The following is a 26,434-nucleotide window of genomic DNA, read 5'->3' on the forward strand; positions in this document are numbered from 1 at the left end:
TAGGGAAAGCTGGGAGAAGGCTGCAGTGCAATTGCGTCACTGCTGCCTTCTCAAACAGCTGATTGACAGGGGTCTTCGGTGTTGGACCCCCACTGATCAGATACTGATGACCTATCCAGAGGACAAGTCATCAGTATTTAAAGGGGTATTTCTGTTCACTGGATTGGGTCTGCTTTGAAAGCATTGTGCAGGTTTTACAAATGTCTAATACACTTTAACCCTTTCAAGACCAAGCTATTTTTCACCTTTGTGACCATGCTTAATTTTGCAAATCTGACATGTCTCTCTTTATCTGCTAATATCTTTGGAATGCTTTTATATATCTAAGCCATTCTGAGATTGTTTTCTCATGACATCCCGTACTTGATGTTAGGGGTAAATTTGGGATGATAACGTTGACCTTTATTTTATAAAAAATCCAAAATTTACAGAAAATTTGGAAAAAAATGTCATTTTCTAAATTTGAATTTCTACGCATTTAAGGCAGCTAGTGATACCTCATTAGAGAGTTTTTACTTAAGATTCCCTATATGTTTACTTTATGTTGGCATCATTTTAAAATTTACATTTTATTTTTTTAGGACGTTAGAAGCCGGTTCCGTTCTGAAGTCACTTTGAATTCCTTACATAATAGTAACCACCCATAAATTACCTTTATAGAAACTATGCCCTTCGAATTACTCAAAACTGATTTCACAAACTATGTTAACCCTTTAGGTGTTCCACAAGAATTAGAGAAAATTGGTGGTAAAATGTACAATTTTCAGTTTTTGTGCAGATTTTAAATTTTAATCCAATTTTTCCTATAACACAGCAAGGGTTAACAGAAAAACAAACCTCAATATTTTTTACCCTAATTCTTCAGTTTAGAAAAACACCCCTTTTATGTTCGTAAACAGCTGTATGGGCACATGGCAGGGTTTAGAAGGAAAGGAGCAACATATGGTTTTTGGAGAGCAGATTTTTGCAGGAATGGCTTTTGGGCATTATGTCATATTTGAAGGCACACTAAGAGACCCCAACAGAAGAAACCCCCCAAAAGTGACTCCCTTTTGGAAACTACACACCTCAAAGAATTTATTGAGGGGTTTACTGACCACTTTTACCTCAGAGGTGTTTCATAATATTTAGAAATGCTTGGCTGTGAAAATGTTAATTTATATTTTTTACAAGAAAAAGCTCAAATTTTTAATTTTAGGAAGGGATAACTGGAGAAAAAGCACCCCATAATTTGTTACCCATTTTTTCCTGAATACGGCAACACCTCATATGTGGTTGTAAACTGCTGTATGAGCAGACGGCAGAATTCAAAAGGAAAGGAGTGACATTGCATTTTCTAACGTGAAATTTTAAGGCCATAACTTTTTTTATTTTGTTGTTGATTGAGCTGTGTAGGGGCTCATTTCTTACAGGATGGGCTGTAGTTTTTAATGGTACAATTTTGGGGTATATATCACTTTTTGATCGCTTTTTATTAAATTTTTTCTGAGGTGAAGTCAGCTAATATTGTAATTCTGCCAGTGTTTTTTTTATTTTTTATGGGGTTCTCCATGTGGTATATTTGATAAGATAATTTTATTCTGTGGGTTGATATGGTTATGACGATACCAAATTTATATTGTTTTATTTATGTTCTACCACTTTTATATCACAAAATATCTTTTTATTAAACTTTTTTTTTTTTTGCACCACCAAATCGAAGACCCTTAACTTTTAGATTTTTCCATCAATGTAGCTGTGTGAGAGCTTGATTTTTTTTTGCAGGATGGGCTATAATTTTTACTGGTACAATTTTGGGGTCAATATGACTTTTTGAGCGCTTTTTATTTCATTTTTTAGGAGGTGAAGCAGGCAAAAATTGAATTTTTGTCAGCGTTTTTAATTTATATTTTTTAAGGGGTTCTCCATGTGGTATAGTAGATATGATAATTTTATTCTTGTCCTTGATACGGTTATGGCAACACCAAATTTGTATTGGTTGTTTTATGTTCTACAACTTTTATATCATAAAATCACTTTTTACAGCGTTTACCATGTGGGATTAGTACCATAATCATTTTATAGATCGGGTCATTACGGATGCGGCGATACCAATTATGTGTAGTTTATTTTATTTTTTTAATTTTAATCTCTTATAAATGAGCGGATATGTGAAAAGGCTGTTTATTTTCTTTTTAATTTACATTTTAAATTTTTAAATTTTTTTTTAAACTTTTTTATTTTCACACTTTTCTTTTTATTAAGTCCCACTTGGACTTTGAAGATCCAATGGGGCTGATGGCTGTACTATACTTTGCAATGCTCTTGCACTGCAAAGTATAGTACTATCAGGTTTCCTGATGGCAACACTGGATGCCTTTGGAAGGCGTCTGGTTGCCATGGCAACCATTGGGCCGCTGCCAGCGCAGCAGCTTGATGGTTGGGAGAGGGAGCTCCCTCCCTCTATTAACCCCATGGATGCCGCTGCCGCAGCATCTAAAGGGATTATAGCAGAGTGTCAGCATACAGCTGACACTTGCTGCTGATGGCGGCGGGTCAGGAACTGAGCCACCGCCATCAAATTCAGCAGGACTGCAACGGAGGGCAAAGATGGGGGCAGGGGCTCAGATGGGGCAGTGAACAGTTAAAGCCAGGGGCCAGCACGTGCACAGCACGGCCTGCAGAGTTAAAATCAGGGGGCACAGATTGGCAGCTGTCGCTGATTGGGCAGAGGGCACGGAAGGGGCTGGCAGGACACATTACAGAGCACAGATGGGGGCTCAGATCGGGGCAGGGGGCACAGATGAGGGGCACGATTGGGGGAAAAGATCAGCTAATGCCTGAAACCGGCATTTTTACACTGCTGCGCTCCAATTGGTTAGTTTGCATAGACTAACTAATTGCAGCGATCGCTGACAAGGGACCACTCTGATTGGTCCCTTGCCGGCATTACTGGACTTTGCATGCACTGTCCCTGACAGCGGTAGGGCAGGGGCAGAAGATTTAATCCAAGCACTTTGCAGCGCTTGGATTAAAGAGCTGCCAGAACGGATATGTGCAGATAGGACATATATAGCCGTATGGAAGTCGTGAAGGGGTTAATAAACTTTTTTGCACTGTTCTCTAGTAATATCTACTTACTTTTTAGTCTCCCTCTTTACACTCCTGCATCCCTTGGTTACGACCTGTCTCCTCTCTCCTGCTGCTGGTCGATCATGCTCAGTTTCTCTGCTCTGTGTCTAGTCCCAGCTCTGTGAAGTGCATTCTCTTGCACCTGGGACTAACTCTGGTCGGCTTTTCTGCTCTGAACCTCCAGTCTGCTGATTCCACGGGGCATGTAAGGGAGCTGTGCTCTACATCACCTGAAGCTGGCTTGCTGAATACACCTAACATGTAGCAGTAAGCTGAGGTTTTGTTGTATCTTTTTCTGTTTCTATTTCAGCTTGACTGTGTAGATCTTGCTCAGTGTCACTTGGTGTTTCCCTGTCTGCTCGATCTGTTACTTGCTGTTTCAAACTGCTTTCTGTGTCTGTGTCTTGATACTGGTGTGTTAGCTGTCTGTCTGTATTTGTCTGTTTCTGTATTTCTGTCTGAGTCTGTCTGCAAATCCGCATATTTTAATATTAAAGAGGATTTATTATGTACTTCTGGATCTGTCTGCTGATTACAGTATCTTACTGTATGTTTTTCACTTTTTTTCCATATCTCTCTGTATGTATGTATGTATTGTTCTGTCTTTCTCACAAACATCATATGACAGAGGATGCATTCTCCACTGTGTGTTTCAAGAAAGAAGCAGACCTGGAAGACATGGGGTGCATAATTAAAAAAACAGCCACTTCCAAATCTGATATGTATCAGGTTAGTTTAAGTGCACCACATACACACTGTGGTGATGTATACAGTATAGGTGCTGGGAGGTGTGTATATCACACCCAGATACCTCAGCTGGGTGAGATAATTGAAATCCAGAAAGCTGCAGTGGTTTCAGCAAAGTGTAGTTTGCTGAGGCAGTTTTGTCTAGATGTTGTTCTGGGCTGGATTTTATGTGGACTGGGGCATAGGTTTGGTAGTGGGATCTGCCAGTCCACACTCATGCATTGTCTTTTGCCTGAGGTGATCGCAGGTGAGGCCTGCTGCTGTAATCAAGGAGGGATAAAACAACCCTCTGTGTATGACTTGGAGAGAGAAAGGATGAGGGGCTCTGTGTGGTCTTAGCCAGGAGGGCTGAGGGGCCACGAGGCTTTGCAAAGCCTGAAGTTTTGGGGGCCCAGCGACGCCTATGGAAAGAGGGTCGCACGGTCAGAGTCGGGAGGACTTCTGGACTTTCTCCCCTAAGGGTGCTGGTGTGGTCATAGCTTGGAGGCTGCTGGACTGTATATGGCTGAGGAAGCCGGATCTAATCCCGTGTGTGAACGGCTCTCTATAGGTGAGGTAGAGACAACACATGTATTAGGTAGATCCCAGACGGGCAGGTGTTTATTTTCGATGTTTATGTGTTTGATGGTGCTGAAGTGCAGAAATAAAGCACCTTTTGGACCTAAACCCCGTTGTCAAAAGAGAAGTCTGTGTTTGCGATTTCTTACAACACCAACACTACAGGAGTTATGAAACTTTTTTTTTTAACTCAAATACCCATTTATGGGTACTTTCACACTTGCGTTTTTCTTTTCCGGCACTGAGTTCCATCAAAAGGGCTCAATACCGGAAAATAACTGATCAGTTATATCCCCATGCATTCTGAATGGAGAGCATTCCGTTTAGGATGCATCAGGAGGTCTTTCAGTTCTGTCTTTTTGACTGATCAGGCAAAAGATAAAACCGCAGCATGCTACGGTTTTATCTCCGGCCAAAAAAACGGAAGACTTGCCTGAATGCCGGATCCGCCATTTTTTCCCATAGGAATGTATTAGTGCCGGATCTGGCATTCAAAATACCGGAATGACACCGGAAAGACGGATCCGGCATTTCAATGCATTTTTCTGACTGATCAAGCATTTTTAAGACTGATCAGGATCCTGATCCATCAGTTGGCATACGTTTTGCGACGGAACTGCTTGCCGGATCACTCTGCCACAAGTGTGAAAGTAGCCTAAGTCTCTGAAAACTCCTTTAATTCTATAATCTGTTTAATTGACAGGTTGTGAAAGTGGAGCAACCAGTTGAAAATAGCACAGAACTAGTGTTGAGTGAACTTCTGTTTTCTGCGTACGTGGTAACGGAATCCATAACGGAATTCTTAGATAACCCGATCCTTGTACGCCAAACTTGAAAACTGGAGTTCGCTCAACACTACACAGAACCTAATTTTATTTATTTTCTCTCGGAAGTGGAAACCTAAAACATTTTTTGCACTCTACTGTACTTGATTAATAGGACCGACCACCATTGATCAAAAGAAGTTGCTGCGGTGCTCTTTTATGCACTATGGGAGTGATTTGCTATCAGAAATACGCCTTGATGTGTAACAGAAGAATCACAAAATGCCAAAGACCCAGTTTTTTTTTATCTGCTTATATAATACAATTTCATATGGAGGACATTATAAAACATTAACTACTTAGTTTCATTTAAAACAGAGGCTGATTGACGTGACTGTGAAAACCTACGGAAAAATAGACTGTCTGATCAACAACGCTGGGTGGCGTAAGTACCTCATGTGATGTTTTATAGCGGTCACCAGAAGATGGAGGTGCAATACTTATACTGTAGGAGAACAGTGCACTAAAGCTATGTGCAGATCACATTTCTTCATAGATACCAATGTATTATATCATGGGTGCTCCTTAGGCCTCTTTCACACGAGTGTTAAGGATTCTCTCAGGGTCTGTTCAAGAAAAAACTGATGGTTTTGCAAGCAAGTTCAGTCCGTTTTGTATGTGATCGCGTTCAGTGTTTCCGTTTTTTGTACGCTGGTGCAATCAGTTTTTGATGCGTTTTTCACTGAAGAATAACAATTTACATCTCCTCGCAACCATCAGTTAAAAACGCATTGCATCCGGATGCAATCCGTTTTTCACTAAAGCCCCATTCACTTCTATGGAACCAGAGCTGCATGAAAAAACACAGAATATAGAATTTGCTGCAATTTTTCCTGAACATAGAAATTATGTGTGAAATGGGTCAGGATTTAGTCTTTGCTTCACGCATTGCACCCAGACAGGAAACTTGCTTGTGTGAAAGAGGCCTTAAAGTCGTTGTCTAATTAAAGGGGTTGTCCGGGCTTTTAATATTGATATCCTCAGGATAGGTCATCAATATCAAATCGGTGGGAGGTCCGACACTCGGCACCCCCGCTGATTAGCTGTTTGAGGAGACCACGCGCACAGTGTGCACGTACCGTCTCTCTTCCTGTCCGCTGCTGCTGTCACATAGGCACGTGTGCACCATCCCCTCATACAGCTGATCGGCAGGGTATCCTGAGGACACGTCATCAATATTAAAAGCCTGGACAACCTCTTTAAAGGGAACCTTTCACCAGGATTTTGTGTATAGAGCTGAGGACATGGGTTGCTAGATCGCCACTAGCACATCCGCAATACCCAGTCCCCATAGTCCCCATAGCTCTGTGTGCTTTTATTGTGTAAAAAAAACGATTTGATACATATGCAAATTAACCTGAGATGAGTCCTGTCCCTGAGATAGATTGCAGGGTGGTCGTAACCATGGAAACGAGCAGTGTATAATGTGATGGAAAAATGATTCAAGCCAGCAAAGGAGGCAATATGGGTAATAACAATACATTAGTAAGTGCCTTGTATTAACTTTCTCTGCATGATAAATGCCACTTGCTGAATTGAGACAACCCCTTTAAAAGTCACATTGAAGTTGATGAATTAGACTAGGCGCATCGTTATTAGTCTGACCTCTGGTGGTTGTTTTTCAGTTAATCAGGTTCATTTTCAGCTCATGCACACAAACGTGAATGGCCTGTGCCCATGCTGCGGACTGCAAATTGTGGTCCAGCAGGTGAACAGTCTGCCGGATCCGTGCTGCCGCTAGTGCATGCGTGCCGCCGTAGGTCCGCTCAGGCCCCATTGACTATAATGGGGGCGGGCCGGACTTCCGGCGGCAGCACGGCAAACATGTCGAGAGGCGGCCGGAATAAAACTACATGTTTGCCTTGCTGCCGCTGGAACTCCGGCATGCCCCCATTATAGTCAATGGGGCCGGAGCAGACCTCTAACGGCAGGCGTGCACTAGCGGCAGCATGGATCCGGCAGGCTGTTCACCCGCCGGAACAGCCTGCTGGGGAAGGCTGCCGCTAGTGTGAAACTAGCCTAAGCCAATACTTTGGTCAGCTGTCTGCAGAAGATTCTTTCCGTCTTCTTATAGATATGTTAGACTAGTCTATAGGAGGACCACTATGAATGACTGCACTAAACTGTACTCTTCTCTAATACTGATGTTCTTGACCCTATGCAATCCTAGATCCTCCAGAACAAATCATAGATGACACAAGTGCCCAGGAGTTCCAGGACCTTTTAAAACTGAATCTCATTGGCTACTTTCTGACTGCAAAGGTAATAACTAAATGCATAATGAATGCACGGTGTGAACTAGATGTTTTGAATCTCATTGCTTTGCATTTTTCGTTATTTACTGTGGTTGTCAGGATGAGATGCACAATACACGGGAAAGGGTCCTTGATCCGTCCGCACCGCAAAAAAAATAAAACCTGTTCTATTTTTTTGCAGTGTGGAGGCACAGAGAGAAACTCCATGGAAGGGTTTCGTGCCTCCGTTCTGCACCAGACTTTCCAGATTTTGGAACCATTCTTGCGGGCCTCAATATGGGCACGGCCGGGCAACGGACGTGTCCATTGGCCCTAAAGCCAATGGACATAGCTATTTTAGAAGGCAGCGCTTGTTTTTTCCTAGGATTTTCATCACTGCAGACTACATTTTTTTTATTTTATTTCCATCGATGTAGCCTTATATTTTTTTTTATGGAATGAGTTGCATTTTTTCATGAAACTATTTGGGTATATGTGTTGTATAGCCGTTACTAATTTTGTAGGTGGGAAAAAAACAGCAATTCCAACAGTTTTGAGTTTTATTTTTACAGCATTCACCATGCAGCATAAAGGCTTGTTCACACGGCAATTGTGGTTCCGTGGCTGTATTGCGGCCCGCATACGGCGGGTCGGCAATACTTGGGTACCGCCACGTATGCACTCCGCATCACGGATGCGGACCCATTCACTTGATTCATTACGGAGTGCTTCCGTGGTGTTTCTGTCCGTGCCTCCGCACCGCAAAAAATAGAACTTGCTCTATTTTTTTTGCGGTGCGGACGAATCATGGACCCATTCAAGTTAAATGGGTCTCGATCCGTCCCGGCCGCCGCACAGACGTTACCCATGCATTCGGGGCCGCAAATTGCAGTCCCCAATGCACGGAACGGAACCACAACGGCCATGTGAACAAGCCCTAAATGGCATTTTACCTTTATGTTTTACTTCTTTTGCATAATAAAAAACACTTACGCATGTCTCTGCATTCCAGGACCCAAAACATTTTTATTAATTTGTTGATGAAGCTTTATGCTTGTTTTTTGCGGGACAAGTTGTAGTTTTTATTGGTACAATGCTACCATTTGGGGTACCTATGACTTTTTATTCCATTTGTGGGAGGTGGGATGACCAAGGAAAAACCCTGCAATAATGGCATTCCAGTTTCTTTTCTTTTTCATCACGTGGTTCACCACGTGGGATGAATAACGCATTAGTTTTCTAGTACAGGTTGTTACGGTTGTATGTAACAGAGCACACCTAGGAACAGGTACTGGAAATGACCTGTGTAGTGGACGGAGCTTCTTACTGCAGCACTGTTCCCACCAGCTTTCTCCTTCACATCATTGATAGAGCAGTGCTGTTCCGCTGCTGACTTCTGGCACCAGAGCTACTGCAGAACAGCTGATTGGTGGGATTCTCGCCACCCAGATATTGATGGCCTATGTTGAAGATAGACCACCAATAGTAAAATCCTGGAATAACACTTTAAAGGGAGTCGGTCAGCAGTTTTGATGATTTAATGGGAGAGTGGTGCAGAGTGCAGACGTACCTACAGTGAAAATAATGCAGCAAGAAATCAATATTTGCACCCCCACTATCTTGATGCTGTAATTACAAGTGCTCAAGAGGTGATTCCATTCATGTTCAATCTTCCAGCCCCTCCCCTCTGAATGACAGCTCAGGCATCCAATCAGGAGACCACTAGAGCTGTTACTACTGATCTGATCCTGTCTTTGGCACTAAATACATACAGAGCTGCAAAATGGATGTGTGCATGAGCCTGAAGTCCTGGCAAATGGTTACAAGTCATATAAAATGTCTTATAATCTTTGCATCCCTTGTCATCATATGCTCCCCAAAAGAGGGACAGTTGTGACATTTCTACCTTAGTCTACATATAGCAATAGATCCTGATGTAAACTAACCGATTGTCTAAAGAACACGTTTTGTCTAGGTGCACTCACATTACATTGTCAGAAATTATGCCAAAATTTGGTGCATATCATTTTATAAAAATCCACTGCATCTAGCTCACCAATGGGAGGGAGGTGATGTCATTTGAAAGTGACTTGGCTTAGTGGAAAAGGGGACATGACCTAAGATGCAACGTTTTGCACCAAAATTGCACCACAATCCTAGGTAAATTCTGTCACAAACTAAGCCAAACAATAGCTAGTATAAAGTCAGGCAAAACCGTCTAGCCATGCACCAAATGTATCATCCTACCTGAACCACTGTGATAAACACGGTATACACTGTCTACAGTAAAAAATCTGCCCCAGTGTGAGTGTCTGAGGCTGAATGGGAGGACGATAAGGTTGAAAAATGACTACCCTTTTTGCCATTTATGTGTTATCAATCATTATAAATTTTTATTTTTGTGTTATTTTTCCTTTATATGTCAGTATGCTTTACCTCATCTCCGGAAAACTCAAGGGAACATTATCAACGTATCAAGTCTTGTTGGAATTATTGGTCAAAAACATGCAATACCTTATGTGGCCACAAAGGTACAATGTCTTGAATACACAATCACAATGAACACTTTTACCGTTTTATATCTATATAAGGGTGCATTCACAGGACCGTAAGTGTTTTGCTGTCCGCAAATTGCGGATCCGAAAAACACGGATACCGGCCGCGTGCGTTTTGCATTTTGCGGACCGCACATGGCCGGCGCTATATAGAGAATGCCTATTCTTGTCCGCAACTGCGGACAAGAATAGGACATGCTCCATATTTTTGGCGAGGCCACGGAACGACGGATGAGGACAGCACACGGTGTGCTGTCCGCATCTTTTGCGGCCCCATTGAAATGCAGATCCATTTATATGGTCGTGTGAATGCACCCTTATCCTTAGTATGGTAATTTTTTTAATACAGCAAGAAACGATCTACAGCGTTCTAGAATGTAGGTATTCCCAGGAACGGTCCCTGCCTTCTCTCTGTCACTGACAGCGGGCGCCCCGCTTGGCATCTGCGCGATTAGCGTGCACCTGCCATCTCTGAAAGGACGTTCCAGAACGTCCATTCAGAGATAAACCCGACCGCCCAGGACAGTTATGGTCAATAGGCGGTCGAGAAGTGGTTAATTCCAGCGGCTCCATCCCATTCAAGTGACAGAGCCGCTGTAATTACACTGATCTGTCCAATTCACTTACAGGTATACAATAAATAGAATGCAGCGCTCACACAAGTGCCGCAGTCTCCTCAAAAAGCTGACTGGCACAAAGCTGGGTGTCAGGCCCCCAGCAGACCATTTAACTTTTTTATTTACATTTTGTTATGTTGCATCCTTGTGCTAAAATAATAATAAAAAAAATAATAATAAATCCCCATCATTCTGTACTTAATACCCCATAATGAGAAAGTGATAACATAATCTGTGCTAATTTATTAAAGGGTTTCTATCACTTTGTTTCACCTATTTAGCTTTCAGACACTAGCGATCCGCTAGTGTCTGCTTTATCTAACCATCCTAATATAAGAGCTTATTGTCCTGCCGTTTAGCTAAAAAAATAACTTATATAGATATGCAAATGAGCCTCTAGGTGCTATGGGGGCGTGATTAGCACCTAGAGGCTCCGTCTACCTTAACAAACTGCCGCCGCCCAGCGCGTCCCTCCAGCCCGCCCATCTCCAGCTGAAGCGATCCTCTCCGTGCGCGTCTCTGTTCTGCGCATGCGCAGTGAATGTCTGATCGCTTCCCTGCTCAGACATCTCCACTGCGCCTGTTCCTCGGAGCACTATGACGTCATCGGCGCAGGCGCAGTGGAGATGTCTGAGCAGGGAAGCGATCAGACATTCACTGCGCATGCGCCGAATACGAGGAGCATCGCATTCCGGAGGAGATGGGCGGGCTGGAGGGACGCGCTGGGCGGCGGCAGTTTGTTAAGGTAGACGGAGCCTCTAGGTGCTAATCACGCCCCCATAGCACCTAGAGGCTCATTTGCATATCTATATAAGTTATTTTTTTAGCTAAACGGCAGGACAATAAGCTCTTATATTAGGATGGTTAGATAAAGCAGACACTAGCGGATCGCTAGTGTCTGAAAGCTAAATAGGTGAAACGAAGTGATAGAAACCCTTTAAAAAGGAAAAACTAAAATCTTGCATTCCATTAACAAGTAATTAGACCCTTTACTCAAAACTTAGTTGGAGCACCTTTGGCAGCCTCCAGTCTTTTTGGGTATGATGCCACAAGGTTTACACGCCTGAATTTGGGGATTTTCTGCTATTCTCTGCAGATTCTCTCAAGCTCGGGCAGGTTGGATGGGAACCGTTGGTGGTCAGCCATTTTCAGGTCTCTCCAGAGATGTTCAAGTCAGGGCTTTGGCTGGGCCACTCAAGGACATTCACAAAGGTGTCCCCTAAGCCACTCCTGTGTTGTCGTGGGTGTGTGCTTAGGGTCATTGTCTTGTTTGATGGTAAACCTTCAACCCAGTCTGAGGTCCAGAGCACTTTGGCTCAGGTTTGCATTAAAGAGGACCTGTCACCTCTCCTGACATGCCTGTTTTAATAGCTTCATGCTTTCCCCATGTAACACTTCTGGAGCATCTATTCTTATGGCTCTATGTTGTGTTATTCCTTTATTATTTCTACTAGAAATTATGAATGAATTGCTAGCAGTCTGCAGTAAGGGTACAGAGGGGTATTAACCAGTTGGGGGGTGTACCTGCACAGTCTCACTCTATCCAATCAGTGCTGCTCCAGAATTGTTACAACATGGGGAATGCATGAAGCGATTAAAACCGGCATGTCAGGAGCGGTGACAGGTCCTCTTTAAGAATATCTCTGTACTTTGCTCCATTCAGCTTTACCTCAACTCTGACCAGTCTCCCTGTCCCAGAAGGAAATGAGACTCAGATTTCTACACGTTTTCATAATCATTAATGTTGTTTGCTTTTAAGAATTCATCTAAACCCTTTTTAAAACTGTCCACTGTTCCTGCTGTGACCACGTCCTGAGGAAGTCTATTCCACAGATTCACAGTTCTTACAGGAAGCAGAAGGTGGGCCAGTCCTTTAGCCTGTCGGTGTCTGCCAAAGTGCACGGCAGCGCCGATGTGTGGAGTTGTAACTACGGTCAAGGACAATATATGTCCTTTACCGCCCACTGGGTAAATGTGGTTTCTGCCCAGCCATACCAGCAACTTGGCCTGGTGACGCCGCTTCCACCTCCACGTTCTCACGCCGTTGGTCCTGCGATAATGTCTGCCTCTGCCTCCTCATCCTCCACCGTGTCCTCAGCCTCCACTTCAGGGACAATTCACAGTGCCCCTGCAGCGTACCACATGTGCAGGGCACGGCGGTGTAACGCTGTTCTGCACCTGGTTTGCCTGGGTGAACAAAGTCACACAGGGGAGGAACTACTTTGCGTCCTTCATCAAGAAATCGAATCCTGGCTTTCTCCTCGACAACTCAAAATCGGAGCCATGGTGACCGACAATGGGAAGAACATGGTATCGGCACTGCGGAGGAGGAGGAGGACTGAGCCATGCGCCCCCTGCATGACACATGTGTTCAGTCTGGTTGTAAAGCGGTTCCTGAAGTCTTCCGCCCTTCTGCAAGACATCCTGAAAATGGGCAGGAAACTTTGCATGCACTTCAGCCACTCGTACACCACAAAGCACACCCTCCATGAGCTGCAGAACGGCATCCCCCAACATAGGCTGATATGTGACGTTTCCACCCGTTGGAATTCCACCCTCCATATGTTGGACCGATTATATGAACAGAGAAAGGCCATAAACGATTTCTTGATGATACAGGCAGACAGAGGTACACCCCTGTGGGCGATGGCGCACATCAGCCAGTGGCAGCTAATGCGTGACACCTGCCAATTGCTCGGGCCCTTTGAGGAGGCCACTTTATTTGTCAGTCGCCAGGACTACGGGATAAACAAAGTTATTCCACTGATTCATGTCCTGAAACAGATGCTACTGAATCTGACTGGCCAGGGGACAGAAGACATGGCGACTACATCTCATGGTCACATTAGCCCTGTGGGGGCTGAACTAGAGGAGGAGGAGGAGGACATTTGAGCACAAGCAATGTGTAGAAAAATGGGTGGTTTTTCTACACAGGTGACAGGAGAGGAGGAGCAGGATCAGCCAGAGGAGCTACAGGGTGATGAGGAAGAGGAGGCAGAAGACCCAGACACACCGTGGCAGTATGCAGTGGAGATGGAGGCAGGGAGTCCCTCTGAGTCACTTGCGCAAATGGCCTGATGCATGCTCACTTGCTTGCGTAGTGACAGCCGAATTGTCACCATTCGGCAGAGGGATGACTACTGGCTCACCACCATGTTAGACCCTCGCTACTGGTCCAAAATGGGGGCCTTTTTTTTTACACCCGCTGAGAGGGAGGACAAACTGAACTACTATAGAGACATCCTATGTAGTCAGTTGACCACTGCCCATATGCACCTTCGCCCATCCTCACGCAGGTCTGCCCGGGGGGAGGGGGGGGCCCTCTGTGATCACATTCCACTGCCATGGCTGCTGGGGATGGGGGAAGGGGTTACAGTACAGCTCCATCAGCAGAAACTTAAGTCTAGAGTTGCTGATGAGCAGTTTTCTTCACCCGCCTACTGAACAAAACTACTCACCAGCAGCTAGACATTGAGCAGAACTTGAACCAGCAGGTTGTGGCATACTTGGAGTGCTCCCTGCCACCCCACATCGAAGATCCCCTGGACAACTGGGCAGCCAAACTCTATTTGTGGCCGCAACTGGCCGAGTTTGCCCTGGACAAGCTTTCCTGCCCGGCCAGCAGTGTGGCATCAGAGCAGGTGTTTAGTGCGGCGTGGGTCATAGTTACCCCAAGGAGAACTTGCCTGTCCACCCAAAATATGGAGAAACTGACCTTTGTCAAGATGAATCTTAGAAACATAAAATGTGTCGGCAGATAAGAACCATTTGGCCCATCTAGTCTGCCCAATATACTAAATACTATGAATAGCCCCTGGCCCTATCTTATATGAAGGATGGCCTTATGCCTATCCCATGCATGCTTAAACTCCTTCACTGTATTTGCAGCTACCACTTCTGCAGGAAGGCTATTCCATGCATCCACTACTCTCTCAGTAAAGTAATACTTCCTGATATTACTTTTAAAACTTTGCCCCTCTAATTTAAAATTATGTCCTCTTGTAGCAGTTTTTCTTCTTTTAAATATTCTCTCCTCTTTTACCTTGTTGATTCCCTTTATGTATTTAAAAGTTTCTATCATATCCCCTCTGTCTCGTCTTTCTTCCTAGCTATAATCAGGCGTGGATCAGCCAGGATTTTCAAACACCATTGCCTGATGCATCAGACTAGATCATCGATGGTGCCACACCAACACTTTGACAAAAGAGACCTGTTTCTTCTGGCTACCTGCTTTAGCTACTATTCTGATGCTGCCAGCCGCCTGATGCCACACCTGCTGCAAGGTGCTCCTATCTTCACCTGGTACTGGAATTTCCCCCCACCTCCCCACTCTGTCACTGGGCCACTCTGGTCTCCTCATGCTGCTGCTGCTACCTCAACACTATGTCACTGGGCCACTCTATGGTCTCCTCATGCTGCTGCCACTTCACCACTCTGTGGTGTCCTCATGCTGATGCCACTTCACCACTCTGTGGTCTTCTCATGCTGCTTCCACCCTCCCCACTCCATAACTGGGACACTAATTTGCCTTTTTGGCCTGGTTGACATCATCATTTATTTAACCCTTCTGATCTGTCAGAAGGAAGGAAAAATGAGACGCATAACAGATCCTGTCTATGTAGCAGCTGTAAGGCCTGTATGACATGGTCTCTATTTTGCATCAGAATTGGTTTATGATTTGGTAGCCAAAAACAGGAGTAAGTATAAAACACAGAAGAATATTCCATTCACTTGTCATTGTTTTGGATCCACTCCTGCGTTTTTGGCTTTAGCAATATTGATGGATTAATGACCAAATGCTGACCGAGTGAAGGCAAATGCTCAACAGACAGGATCCATTTTTTGGGGGGTTATTGTTCTGACAGATCAGAGGAAGGGCAAAATAATCAGTGACGTCAACACAAACTTACTGCTGACACTCTCTCCACTCTTTCGAGGGGCTCTACTTGTATACTTTAATAGAACAAGTTCTGTAGACATCTATATGGAATCATCTGACGACGGTGTAAAAGGAGTGCGCTTCTTCTTGACGCTAACATCGACCTGTAAGGTTCAGTTCACACTTGAGTTATTTGGTCAGTTTTGGCCCCATAAATGCGCAAATAAGTGTGCATTGATTCTAAGAGCGACTCCTGTCATCTGCGTGTCATACTGACTCACAGTATTGTTTCACTACCACAGCAGACTTCCTATGCGTGTTACTGCAAGGCACAGTGTTCTACACCACTATACAGGCTCTCCGCAGCCAGGAAATAGCTGTTTTTTTAACGTGATTCGCCACAAATAAATTCGGATCAAATCAAATTTGTTCGGAAAATTTGGCGAACTGGCCAAATCAAATTTTTGAGAAATTCGCTCATCTCTAGTGATGAGTAGTGCCGAGTTTCCTCCAAACCAGGTCACGTTTAGAATTGAGTCTGGGAGTCCTTTTTTTTTGCAAATGTTTATGTGTCTTTTACTGAGGAGAGGTTTCTTTCTGGCCAATCTGCCATAAAACAGATGCTGCAGTGATGGATTACCTTCTGGAGGTTTTTTTTTCCCAATCTGCACATAGAATCTTTAGTGCTCAGCCAGTGACCATTGAGTTCTTGGTCACCTCTCCTACCAAGGCCCTTTTTCCCCAAGTTACTTAGTTTGGTGGGACAGCCAGCTCAAGGAAGAATCCTAGTTGGTACAAACTTCTTCCATTTAAGAAATATGGAGGCAACTGTGCTCTTGTGAACTGTGCAGCAGAAAGTGTCAAAATAAAGGGTCTGAATACTTCTGTCCATGCAAAACTTTTTCTTTTTTTCTTTTTAATAAATTAGCAGAAATTTGTAAAATTAAGTTTTCACTTTCTGATTGATTTATGAGGGAAAACATATATATATATATATATATATATTTTTTTTTAGCACCAGGGCGCAACATAAAACGTTTAAAAAAAGGGAAAGGGTCTGAAGATTTTTCCGAATTGTATTCTACGGATAGGTCATGAATTCAACCCTTTTATGGTAATTTTACCAGCATATTTTTTGTCTGTAATGAATGATAATTGACAATACAGCCTCTTGTTGGCGCTCAGAGGATTCTGTGATGTAAAAAAAAGAGACAAAGATAAATAATTTCAGAACTTTTTCCACCTTTAATGTGACCTATAAACTGTACAACTCAATTGGAAAACAAACTGAAATCTTTTAGGTAGAAGGAAGAAAAAATATAAAAATAAAATTAATATGGTTGCATATGTGTGCACACCATTAAACTAATACTTTGTTTTTATTACAGCACTCAGTCTTTTTGGGTATTAGTCTATCAGCATGGCACATTTTGACTTGGCAAGATTTGCCCACTCTTTGCAAAAACACTCCAAATCTGTCAGATTGCGAGGGCATCTCCTGTGCACAGTCCTCTTCAGATCACCCCACAGATTTTTAATCGGATTCAGGTCTGGGCTCTGGCTGGGCCATTCCAAAACTTGAATCTTCTTCTGGTGAAGCCATTCCTTTGTTGATTTGGATGTATGCTTTGGGTCGTTGTCATGCTGAAAGATGAAGTTCCTCTTCATGTTCAGCTTTCTAGCAGAAGCCTGAAGGTTTTGTGCCAATATTGACTGGTATTTGGAACTGTTCATAATTCCCTCTAGCTTAACTAAGGCCCCAGTTCCAGCTGAAGAAAAACAGCCCCAAAGCATGATGCTGCCACCACCATGCTTCACTGTTTGATGTGCAGTGTTGTTTTTGGGCCAAACATATTTTTGGGAATTATGGCCAAAAAGTTCAACCTTGGTTTCATCAGACCATAACACCTTTTCCCACATGCTTTTGGGAGACTTCAGATGTGTTTTTGCAAAATGTAGCCTGGCTTGGATGTTTTTCTTCGTAAGAAAAGGCTTTCGTCTTGCCACTCTACCCCATAGCCCACACATATTAAGAATACGGGAGATTGTTGTCACATGTACCACACAGCCAGTACTTGCCAGATATTCCTACAGCTCCTTTAATGTTGCTGTAGGCCTCTTGGTAGCCTCCCAGACCAGTTTTCTTCTTGTCTTTTCATCAATTTTGGAGGGATGTCCAGTTCTTGGTAATGTCACTGTTGTGCCACTGTCTTCACTGTGTTCCATGGTATATCTAATGCTTTGGGAATTATTTTGTACCCTTCTCCTGACTGATACCTTTTAACAATGAGATCCCTCTGATGCTTTGGAAGCTCTCTGTGGACCATGGCTTTTGCTGTGGAATGCGACTATAAGAAAATTTCAGGAAAGACCAACTAGAGCAGCTGAACTTTATTTGGGGTTAATCAGAGGCACTTTAAATGATGGCAGGTGTATGCTGATATTTACCATGATTTTAAATGTGATTGCTTAATTCTGAACACAGCTACATCCCCAGTTATAAGAGGGTGTGCACACTTATGCAACCACATTATTTTAGTTTTTTTTGTTCCCTCCACCTAAAATATTTCAGTTTGTTTTTCAATTGAGCTGTACAGTTTATAGGTCACATTAAAGGTGGAAAAGGTTCTGAAATGATTTCTCTTTGTCTCATTTTTTTACATCACAGAAACCTGACATTTTAACAGGGGTGTGTAGACTTTTTATATCCACTGTACATGCATAAAAGATATGATTAGCCAACAAGGGAGTGTTTTCTTGTTTACTGGCTGATTGGTGGGATGCTTACAAGGGGAAATGATCGTCAATGAATATTTGTAGGAACATTTGTTTGCTCGATCATAGCAAAGGGGGTTTTCTAGGGTTTAAAAAAACAAAAATGGTAATTTACTTCTGCCCAAACGGCTAAAATAGTGCATTTTTCTGTTTAATTCTTCACCATTCTTTCTAAGCCTCTGTAAGGGTCCCCCACTGTATCTCTGTTCCCACAAGTGAGGATGTCATTTTGGCTTGCATATCACCACAGTGGCCTGCTGGTTTGCTCACATGGTGGTCATCACATTGGCTTGTAAACAGATGTGGAGGGGAGCCCAAACAAGATCAGAGAAGAAATTGTGAAAAATATTGATTACTATATTGAGAATTTTATAATTTTATCATTTCGTTCAGTTTTAATTTTCTAACTCATGGAAAACCCCTTTTAGGCTCCTTTTACATCCTCCATTTAATGCATGCGCCAGGATGTATTTGTTAAAAAGATGCCCTGACAGGTTTCATACTGTACCCTTAACATATACTTTATTTTACTGGACACTGTTACATTGAACTGTGTAGTTTACTGTACTATTCTTTACAGGGAGTGCAGAATTATTAGGCAAGTTGTATTTTTGAGGATTAATTTTATTATTGAACAACAACCATGTTCTCAATGAACCCAAAAAACTCATTAATGTCAAAGCTGAATATTTTTGGAAGTAGTTTTTAGTTTGTTTTTAGTTTTAGCTATTTTAGGGGGATATCTGTGTGTGCATAATTATTAGGCAACTTAACAAAAAACAAATATATACCCATTTCAATTATTTATTTTTACCAGTGAAACCAATATAACATCTCAACATTCACAAATATACATTTCTGACATTCAAAAACAAAACAAAAACAAATCAGTGACCAATATAGCCACCTTTCTTCGCAAGGACACTCAAAAGCCTGCCATCCATGGATTCTGTCAGTGTTTTGATCTGTTCACCATCAACATTGCGTGCAGCAGCAACCACAGCCTCCCAGACACTGTTCAGAGAGGTGTACTGTTTTCCCTCCTTGTAAATCTCACATTTGATGATGGACCACAGGTTCTCAATGGGGTTCAGATCAGGTGAACAAGGAGGCCATGTCATTAGATTTTCTTCTTTTATACCCTTTCTTGCCAGCCACGCTGTGGAGTACTTGGACGCGTGTGATGGAGCATTGTCCTGCATGAAAATCATGTTTTTCTTGAAGGATGCAGACTTCTTCCTGTACCACTGCTTGAAGAAGGTGTCTTCCAGAAACTGGCAGTAGGACTGGGAGTTGAGCTTGACTCCATCCTCAACCCGAAAAGGCCCCACAAGCTCATCTTTGATGATACCAGCCCAAACCAGTACTCCACCTCCACCTTGCTGGCGTCTGAGTCGGACTGGAGCTCTCTGCCCTTTACCAATCCAAGACAAAAACACAGAAATATAGTGGCAATACTGGAGGAGCGGCTCAACCCCTAACACTGTAGCGTGTTTTACATTGGGGGAGCAGCCCCACCGCATGTGGACCGCAGCAAACGACTATCCCCAGCAAAAAATGCATACGGTGGAGGATGTCGGCGCGGTCCACATGCACCACAAGGGCATCCTACACAAAACGGAGCATTGTGCAGATGTAAATACAATCATATAAATCACAGAAAAAATGCACCAAACGGATATGCCACTGACTATACTGGCTAGTCATAAATGCAGATATTAAAAGCTGAGACTTTCGCCAATATATTCCTGTCAGGAAAATATCGGAGCCCATCATTGCACCACGTCACGGTCACTCAGCATGGCAAAGGGTCCTACCACTACGCTACCTATCGCCTTCAGACCGCGTTCACACCATAGGTAGCGTAGTGTTTGGACCCTTTGCCATGCTGAGTGACCGTGACGTGGTGCAATGATGGGCTCCGATATTTTCCTGACAGGAATATATTGGCGAAAGTCTCAGCTTTTAATATCTGCATTTATGACTAGCCAGTATAGTCAGTGGCATATCCGTTTGGTGCATTTTTTCTGTGGTTTTTCCTTTACCAATCCAGCCACGGGCCCATCCATCTGGCCCATCAAGACTCACTCTCATTTCATCAGTCCATAAAACCTTAGAAAAATCAGTCTTGAGATATTTCTTGGCCCAGTCTTGACGTTTCAGCTTGTGTGTCTTGTTCAGTGGTGGTCGTCTTTCAGCCTTTCTTACCTTGGCCATGTCTCTGAGTATTGCACACCTTGTGCTTTTGGGCACTCCAGTGATGTTGCAGCTCTGAAATATGGCCAAACTGGTGGCAAGTGGCATCTTGGCAGCTGCACGCTTGACTTTTCTCAGTTCATGGGCAGTTATTTTGCGCCTTGGTTTTTCCACACGCTTCTTGCGACCCTGTTGACTATTTTGAATGAAATGCTTGATTGTTCGATGATCACGCTTCAGAAGCTTTGCAATTTTAAGAGTGCTGCATCCCTCTGCAAGATATCTCACTATTTTTGACTTTTCTGAGCCTGTCAAGTCCTTCTTTTGACCCATTTTGCCAAAGGAAAGGAAGTTGCCTAATAATTATGCACACCCTATATAGGGTGTTGATGTCATTAGACCACACCCCTTCTCATTACAGAGATGCACATCACCTAATATGCTTAATTGGTAGTAGGCTTTCGAGCCTATACAGCTTGGAGTAAGACAACATGCATAAAGAGGATGATGTGGTCAAAATACTCATTTGCCTAATAATTCTGCACGCAGTGTAGTAAGGTTTTTCTGTTTGTTATACTCAGTGGCGTAGCGTGGGTTGCCAGCACCCAGGGCAAGCCAAGTATTGCGCGCGCACCCCCCCCCCCACCTGTGACCACGCCCCTTTTTACAAATAATGCAGTAAATGTCATCTGCAGTCCTATGTAACACCACAGATAACACAGGGATAACTCTCTGAGTACAGATAATGTAGTAGATGGGTGTGAGGCCCCAGAATTCAGAGCACACAGTGTGACCTGAAGTCTGGGGCCAGGCTTCGGCAGTGTGGCCCAAATTCTATATCCACCTTCCCCAAACAGATATTTGGATGGACATAACATACATTGCTATGAAATACACAGGAGAATACCGCACTATACCTGTTACATCCAGTGACCTCTCCTGTGATGTAGACTTTCCTCAGCATCTTCATTCGTAGATAGGACCGTCATGATAACAACTTTCAGCTGCGTCTCATCTCTGTAGAGTTTCACCGAATTCTTTTTGGATTTCTCACTTTACTATTATCCTCAGATAACAGACCTCCCCTCCCCCATAGTGCCCATAACTATAATGCCCTCTGTATAACTATAATATACTATATACTGGCCCCTCTATATTATTATTATTATTTCCTCCTCTGCATTATTATTAATAATATTATAATGGCCCCCTCTGCAGTATTATATTAATAATTATGACCCCCCTTCAGCCCCTCCAGCATACAGTCCCATGTAAGGTACATTACTCTCCTGCCTTCAGCCCCTCCAGCATACAGTCTCATGTAAAATACATCACTCCCCGCCTTCAGCCCCTCCAACATACAGTCCTATGTAAATAATATCACACTCCCTCTCTTTGCTGTCTACCTTCAGCCCCTCCAGCATACAGTCCCATGTAAGATACATCACATCCCTGCCTTCCAGCCCTTCTTGCACAGTCCCATGAAAATGCATCACTCGTCCTGCCTTCAGCCCCTCCAGCATACAGTCCTATGTAAAATACATCTCTCCCCCTGCCTTCATCCCCTCCAGCATACCATCCCATGTAAGATACAACCCCCCCTGCCTTCAGCCCCTCCAGCATACAGTCCCATGTAAGACACATCACTTCCCTGCCTTAGCCCCTCCAGCATACAGTTCCATGTAAAATAATATAACCCCCCTGCCTTCAGCCTCTCCAGCATACAGTCCCATGTAAATAATATCACCCCCACTACCCTCTCTTCAGACCCCTCTAACATACAGTCTCCAATACAAAGATGATTCCATTCCTTCTCCCTTCAGCCCCTGCAAAAAGCCCCCCAAGTAAAAATAACAGTCACTATTCTCCTCCACATATTTACCTGTAGACTCTGCTCCTGCTCTGTAGAATCTCCCACACATCTTTAGGCCCTGCCCCCTGGATGACGAGACTCCGCCCTTTTTCCCTGACATCATACCGCCCAGGATCAACTACATTCTAGACACTACGCTCGCTCTACTGTCTCATATGACCCTCATTGAAGTGTTTGCTGCCTGGCGCCCCCTGCAATTTTGCGCCAGGGGCAACGCCCCCCCTGGCCCCCCCCACGCTACGCCCCTGGTTATACTACTGTTTACTGGCGTCCATTAGGCTAATGTACATTGGGAACGTGTAAATCAGGAGTTTTTCTGGCCTACACACTAAAGAGACACCACAAATGTAATATAAACATAGTCTCACTCAGTTGTTTTGTTGTTGACTTTGAAAAAATGACTTATCTGTTCACACATTTACCATATTTTTTGCTGTATAAGACGCACCCAATGATAAGACGCACCCCAGGTTTAAGAGGAGGAAAATAAGAAAAAATATTTTTCATCAGACCTCATATCAGATCCTCAGATCAGACTCCCATAAATATTAGATCCTCAGATCAGACCCCCATAAATATCAGATCCTAAGATCAGGCCCCCATAAATATCAGGACATCAGATCAGTCCCCCATAAATATCAGGACATCAGATCAGGCCCCCATAGATATCAGGACATCAGATCAGGCCCCCATAAATATCAGGACATCAGATCAGGCCCCCATAAATATCAGGACATCAGATCAGGCCCCCATAAATATCAGGACATCAGATCAGGCCCCCATAAATATCAGGACATCAGATCAGGCCCCCATAAATATCAGGACATCAGATCAGGCCCCCATAAATATCAGGACATCAGATCAGGCCCCCATAAATATCAGGACATCAGATCAGGCCCCCATATCAGGACATCACATCAGCCCTTCATGTCAGACCCCCATCAGACCTCAGATCAGCCCACATAGTGAGACCCCATCAGACCTCAGATCAGCCCACATAGTGAGATTCCCATCAGACCTTGTATCAGCCAATAGTGAGACCCCCATCAGACCTCAGATCAGCCCACATAGTTAGACCCCCATCAGACCTTATATCAGCCCATAGTGAGACCCCCATCAGACCTCAGATCAGATTAAAATAAAAACCATCTCTTACCTGTCCTGCGCCGCGGCTCCTCTCCAGCTCTCATGTCTTCCCGGCCTGCGCTGCTCTGTCACCTGACTGCGTCAGGTTATAGTGCGCGCACTACGTCCTGGCGCTGTACGCGGTCAAAACAGTGCAGCGCTGGCCCCAGGAATGAAGACGGGAGGGTGAGTACAAGCGCTTGCAGTGCTTCACTCCCTACTCCCGGCACCTAAAGCATACTAGTGAGCGCTTCCATAATGGAAGCGCTCACTAGTATTCGCTTTATAAGACGCACTGCCACTTTTGGGGGAGAAAAAGTGCATCTTATAAAGCGAAAAATACGGTATTCGACTTTTTTATGTCACAATAATTGTGTACATTTCCCTCTTGTGTTAATTATCCAGGGAGCAGTGACTGCAATGACCAAGGCAATGGCTGTGGATGAAAGCCAGTACAATGTGCGAATAAACAGGTAAGGTCTCAACAAGTCTGCATATTTTCTTCATCACAACCTGATACAGCTATTCTTTTGAAACTTTGGTGTGAGTCTAAGGGTAGGTTCACACTGAGTTTTTTTGGAAGTTTTGAGGCAGATGTTCCTGCAGATTTTTCATCCAAAGCCATGAGTGGATTCCAAAGGAAATTGAAATATAAAGGAAGGACTTCGACTTCTCCTTCCTGCTAGAACCACAAATCTGCCTCGAATCCTCCTTCAAAAAACTTCATGTGAACCCTCAGGATGTATTTACACATGCCGGTAGTTTGGTGCGCAGTAAAAAAAAAAAAGATAGATCACTACAAATTCTCATGAATTTGCAGTGTTGCTTCTGACCACATTTTTAAACAGGTGAAACTATTACAGTATGTTTTAGACGTGTAAAAACCAAGACTTCAGAATACAGCGCAATACATAGTATAACTTGCGGTGAAATGCTTAAACGACATTCCATTACAATAAAAGAAAGAAAGAAAGAGAAGCATAACATTACATGAAAAACAGTAGGCAGGCAGGCTTTATGACAGCTACTTATTTATTGCATGCAATGTAGTGGGATCCACGAAGAAAAGGCCAAATGGGGTGACATTTTGAAAAAAATATGCAATTCTGCCTTTCATTCTTCACGATTACAATACCCCATTTATATGGTTTTTCTTTTTTTTTATGCTGAAAAAAAACTTTAAATATTTCTTTCTTTTCATCGCTATATGCTTACGCCCATAAATGTATTATAGTTACTGTATGTCTATAGAGCTGTGTGGGAGCTCATATTTTTAAGACTATCTGTAATTTTTATTGATACCATTTTGGAGTTTTATCACATTTAAAAAAAATATATTTTGTAAGTGAAGTAGTAAAAAAATTGTGAATTGTTCATTTAAAATTTTTTCTTTTCTGTTACACCAATTGCCGTAAGAGAGAATTTTTATTATTATTATTTTTTATAGTTTTGCAGTTTTGGAACATGGTGATGCTCATGATCTTTGTTTTTTTTTATTGTTTTATTAATTTTTATTCTGGGGAAAGGGGAGTGATTTTAAATTGTTAGATTTTATCCTATTGTGCCCCCCCCCCCCCCCCCCACCTACAGGCCTCCAATGGAACTACAGCTCTGAAACACTCGGTCTCTTCAGAGAGAACCAGCACATCAGAGCTAATGAACAGCTCCCCTGATCACCGCATGATCTGTTCCCCCTGATCTGTTCCTAACTCAGAAGCATGCACTTCTGGTTTTTCAGAATTTCGATACCTTTGGTCACTGTCACTAGTGGAGTACCTCAGGGGTCAGTATTGGGCCCTATTCTCTTCAATATATTTATTAATGATCTTGTAGAAGGCTTGCATAGTAAAATATCAATTTTCGCAGATGACACTAAACTGTGTAAAGTAATTAACACTGAAGAGGACAGTATACTACTACAGAGGGATCTGGATAGATTGGAGGCTTGGGCAGATAAGTGGCAGATGAGGTTTAACACTGAGAAATGTAAAGTTATGCACATGGGAAGGAATAATGCAAGTCACCCGTACATACTAAATGGTAAAACACTCGGTAACACTGACATGGAAAAGGATCTAGGAATTTTAATAAACAGCAAACTAAGCTGCAAAAAACAGTGTCAGGCAGCGGCTGCCAAGGCCAATAAGATAATGGGTTGCATCAAAAGGGGCATAGATGCCCGTGATGAGAACATATTCCTACTACTTTACAAATCACTGGTCAGACCACACATGGAGTACTGTGTACAGTTCTGGGCTCCTGTAAACAAGGCAGACATAGCAGAGCTGGAGAGGGTCCAGAGGAGGGCAACTAAAGTAATAACTGGAATGGGGCAACTACAGTACCCTGAAAGATTATCAAAATTAGGGTTATTCACGTTAGAAAAAAGACGACTGAGGGGAGATCTAATTACTATGTATAAATATATCAGGGGGCAGTACAGAGATCTATCCCATCATCTATTTATCCCCAGGACTGTGACTGTGACGAGGGGACATCCTCTGCGTTTGGAGGAAAGAAGGTTTGTACACAAACATAGAAAAGGGTTCTTTACGGTAAGAGCAGTGAGACTATGGAACTCTCTGCCTGAGGAGGTGGTGATGGTGAGTACAATAAAGGAATTCAAGAGGGGCCTGGATGTATTTCTGGAGTGTAATAATATTACAGGCTATAGCTACTAGAGAGGGGTCGTTGATCCAGGGAGTTATTCTGATTGCCTGATTGGAGTCGGGAAGGAATTTTTTATTCCCCTAAAGTGAGGAGAATTGGCTTCTACCTCACAGGGTTTTTTTTGCCTTCCTCTGGATCAACTTGTAGGATGACAGGCCGAACTGGATGGACAAATGTCTTTTTTCGGCCTTATGTACTATGTTACTATGTTACTATGTTACTATGTTACTATGTTACTATGTTACATTTGACCACAGCATCTAAAGGGTT

General features: G+C 43.3%; 1 protein-coding gene across 2 annotated transcripts in view; it reads left to right on the top strand.

Annotated features, from left to right (window-relative positions):
- HSD17B14 (hydroxysteroid 17-beta dehydrogenase 14) overlaps positions 1-26,434 on the top strand; it is a 75,474-nt gene that overhangs the window by 26,788 nt on the left and 22,252 nt on the right. The window contains exons 4-7 of one of the 2 annotated variants that reach the window (XM_040435034.1): positions 5,559-5,625; positions 7,411-7,502; positions 9,901-10,005; positions 23,900-23,967. In XM_040435034.1, the coding sequence (XP_040290968.1) occupies positions 5,559-5,625; positions 7,411-7,502; positions 9,901-10,005; positions 23,900-23,967 (332 nt within the window). The remainder of the gene's footprint in view (positions 1-5,558; positions 5,626-7,410; positions 7,503-9,900; positions 10,006-23,899; positions 23,968-26,434) is intronic. The other variant, XM_040435042.1, reaches the window with a different exon arrangement.

Source organism: Bufo bufo, chromosome 1 (assembly GCF_905171765.1).
Source record: "Bufo bufo chromosome 1, aBufBuf1.1, whole genome shotgun sequence".
Lineage (NCBI taxonomy): Eukaryota > Metazoa > Chordata > Amphibia > Anura > Bufonidae > Bufo > Bufo bufo.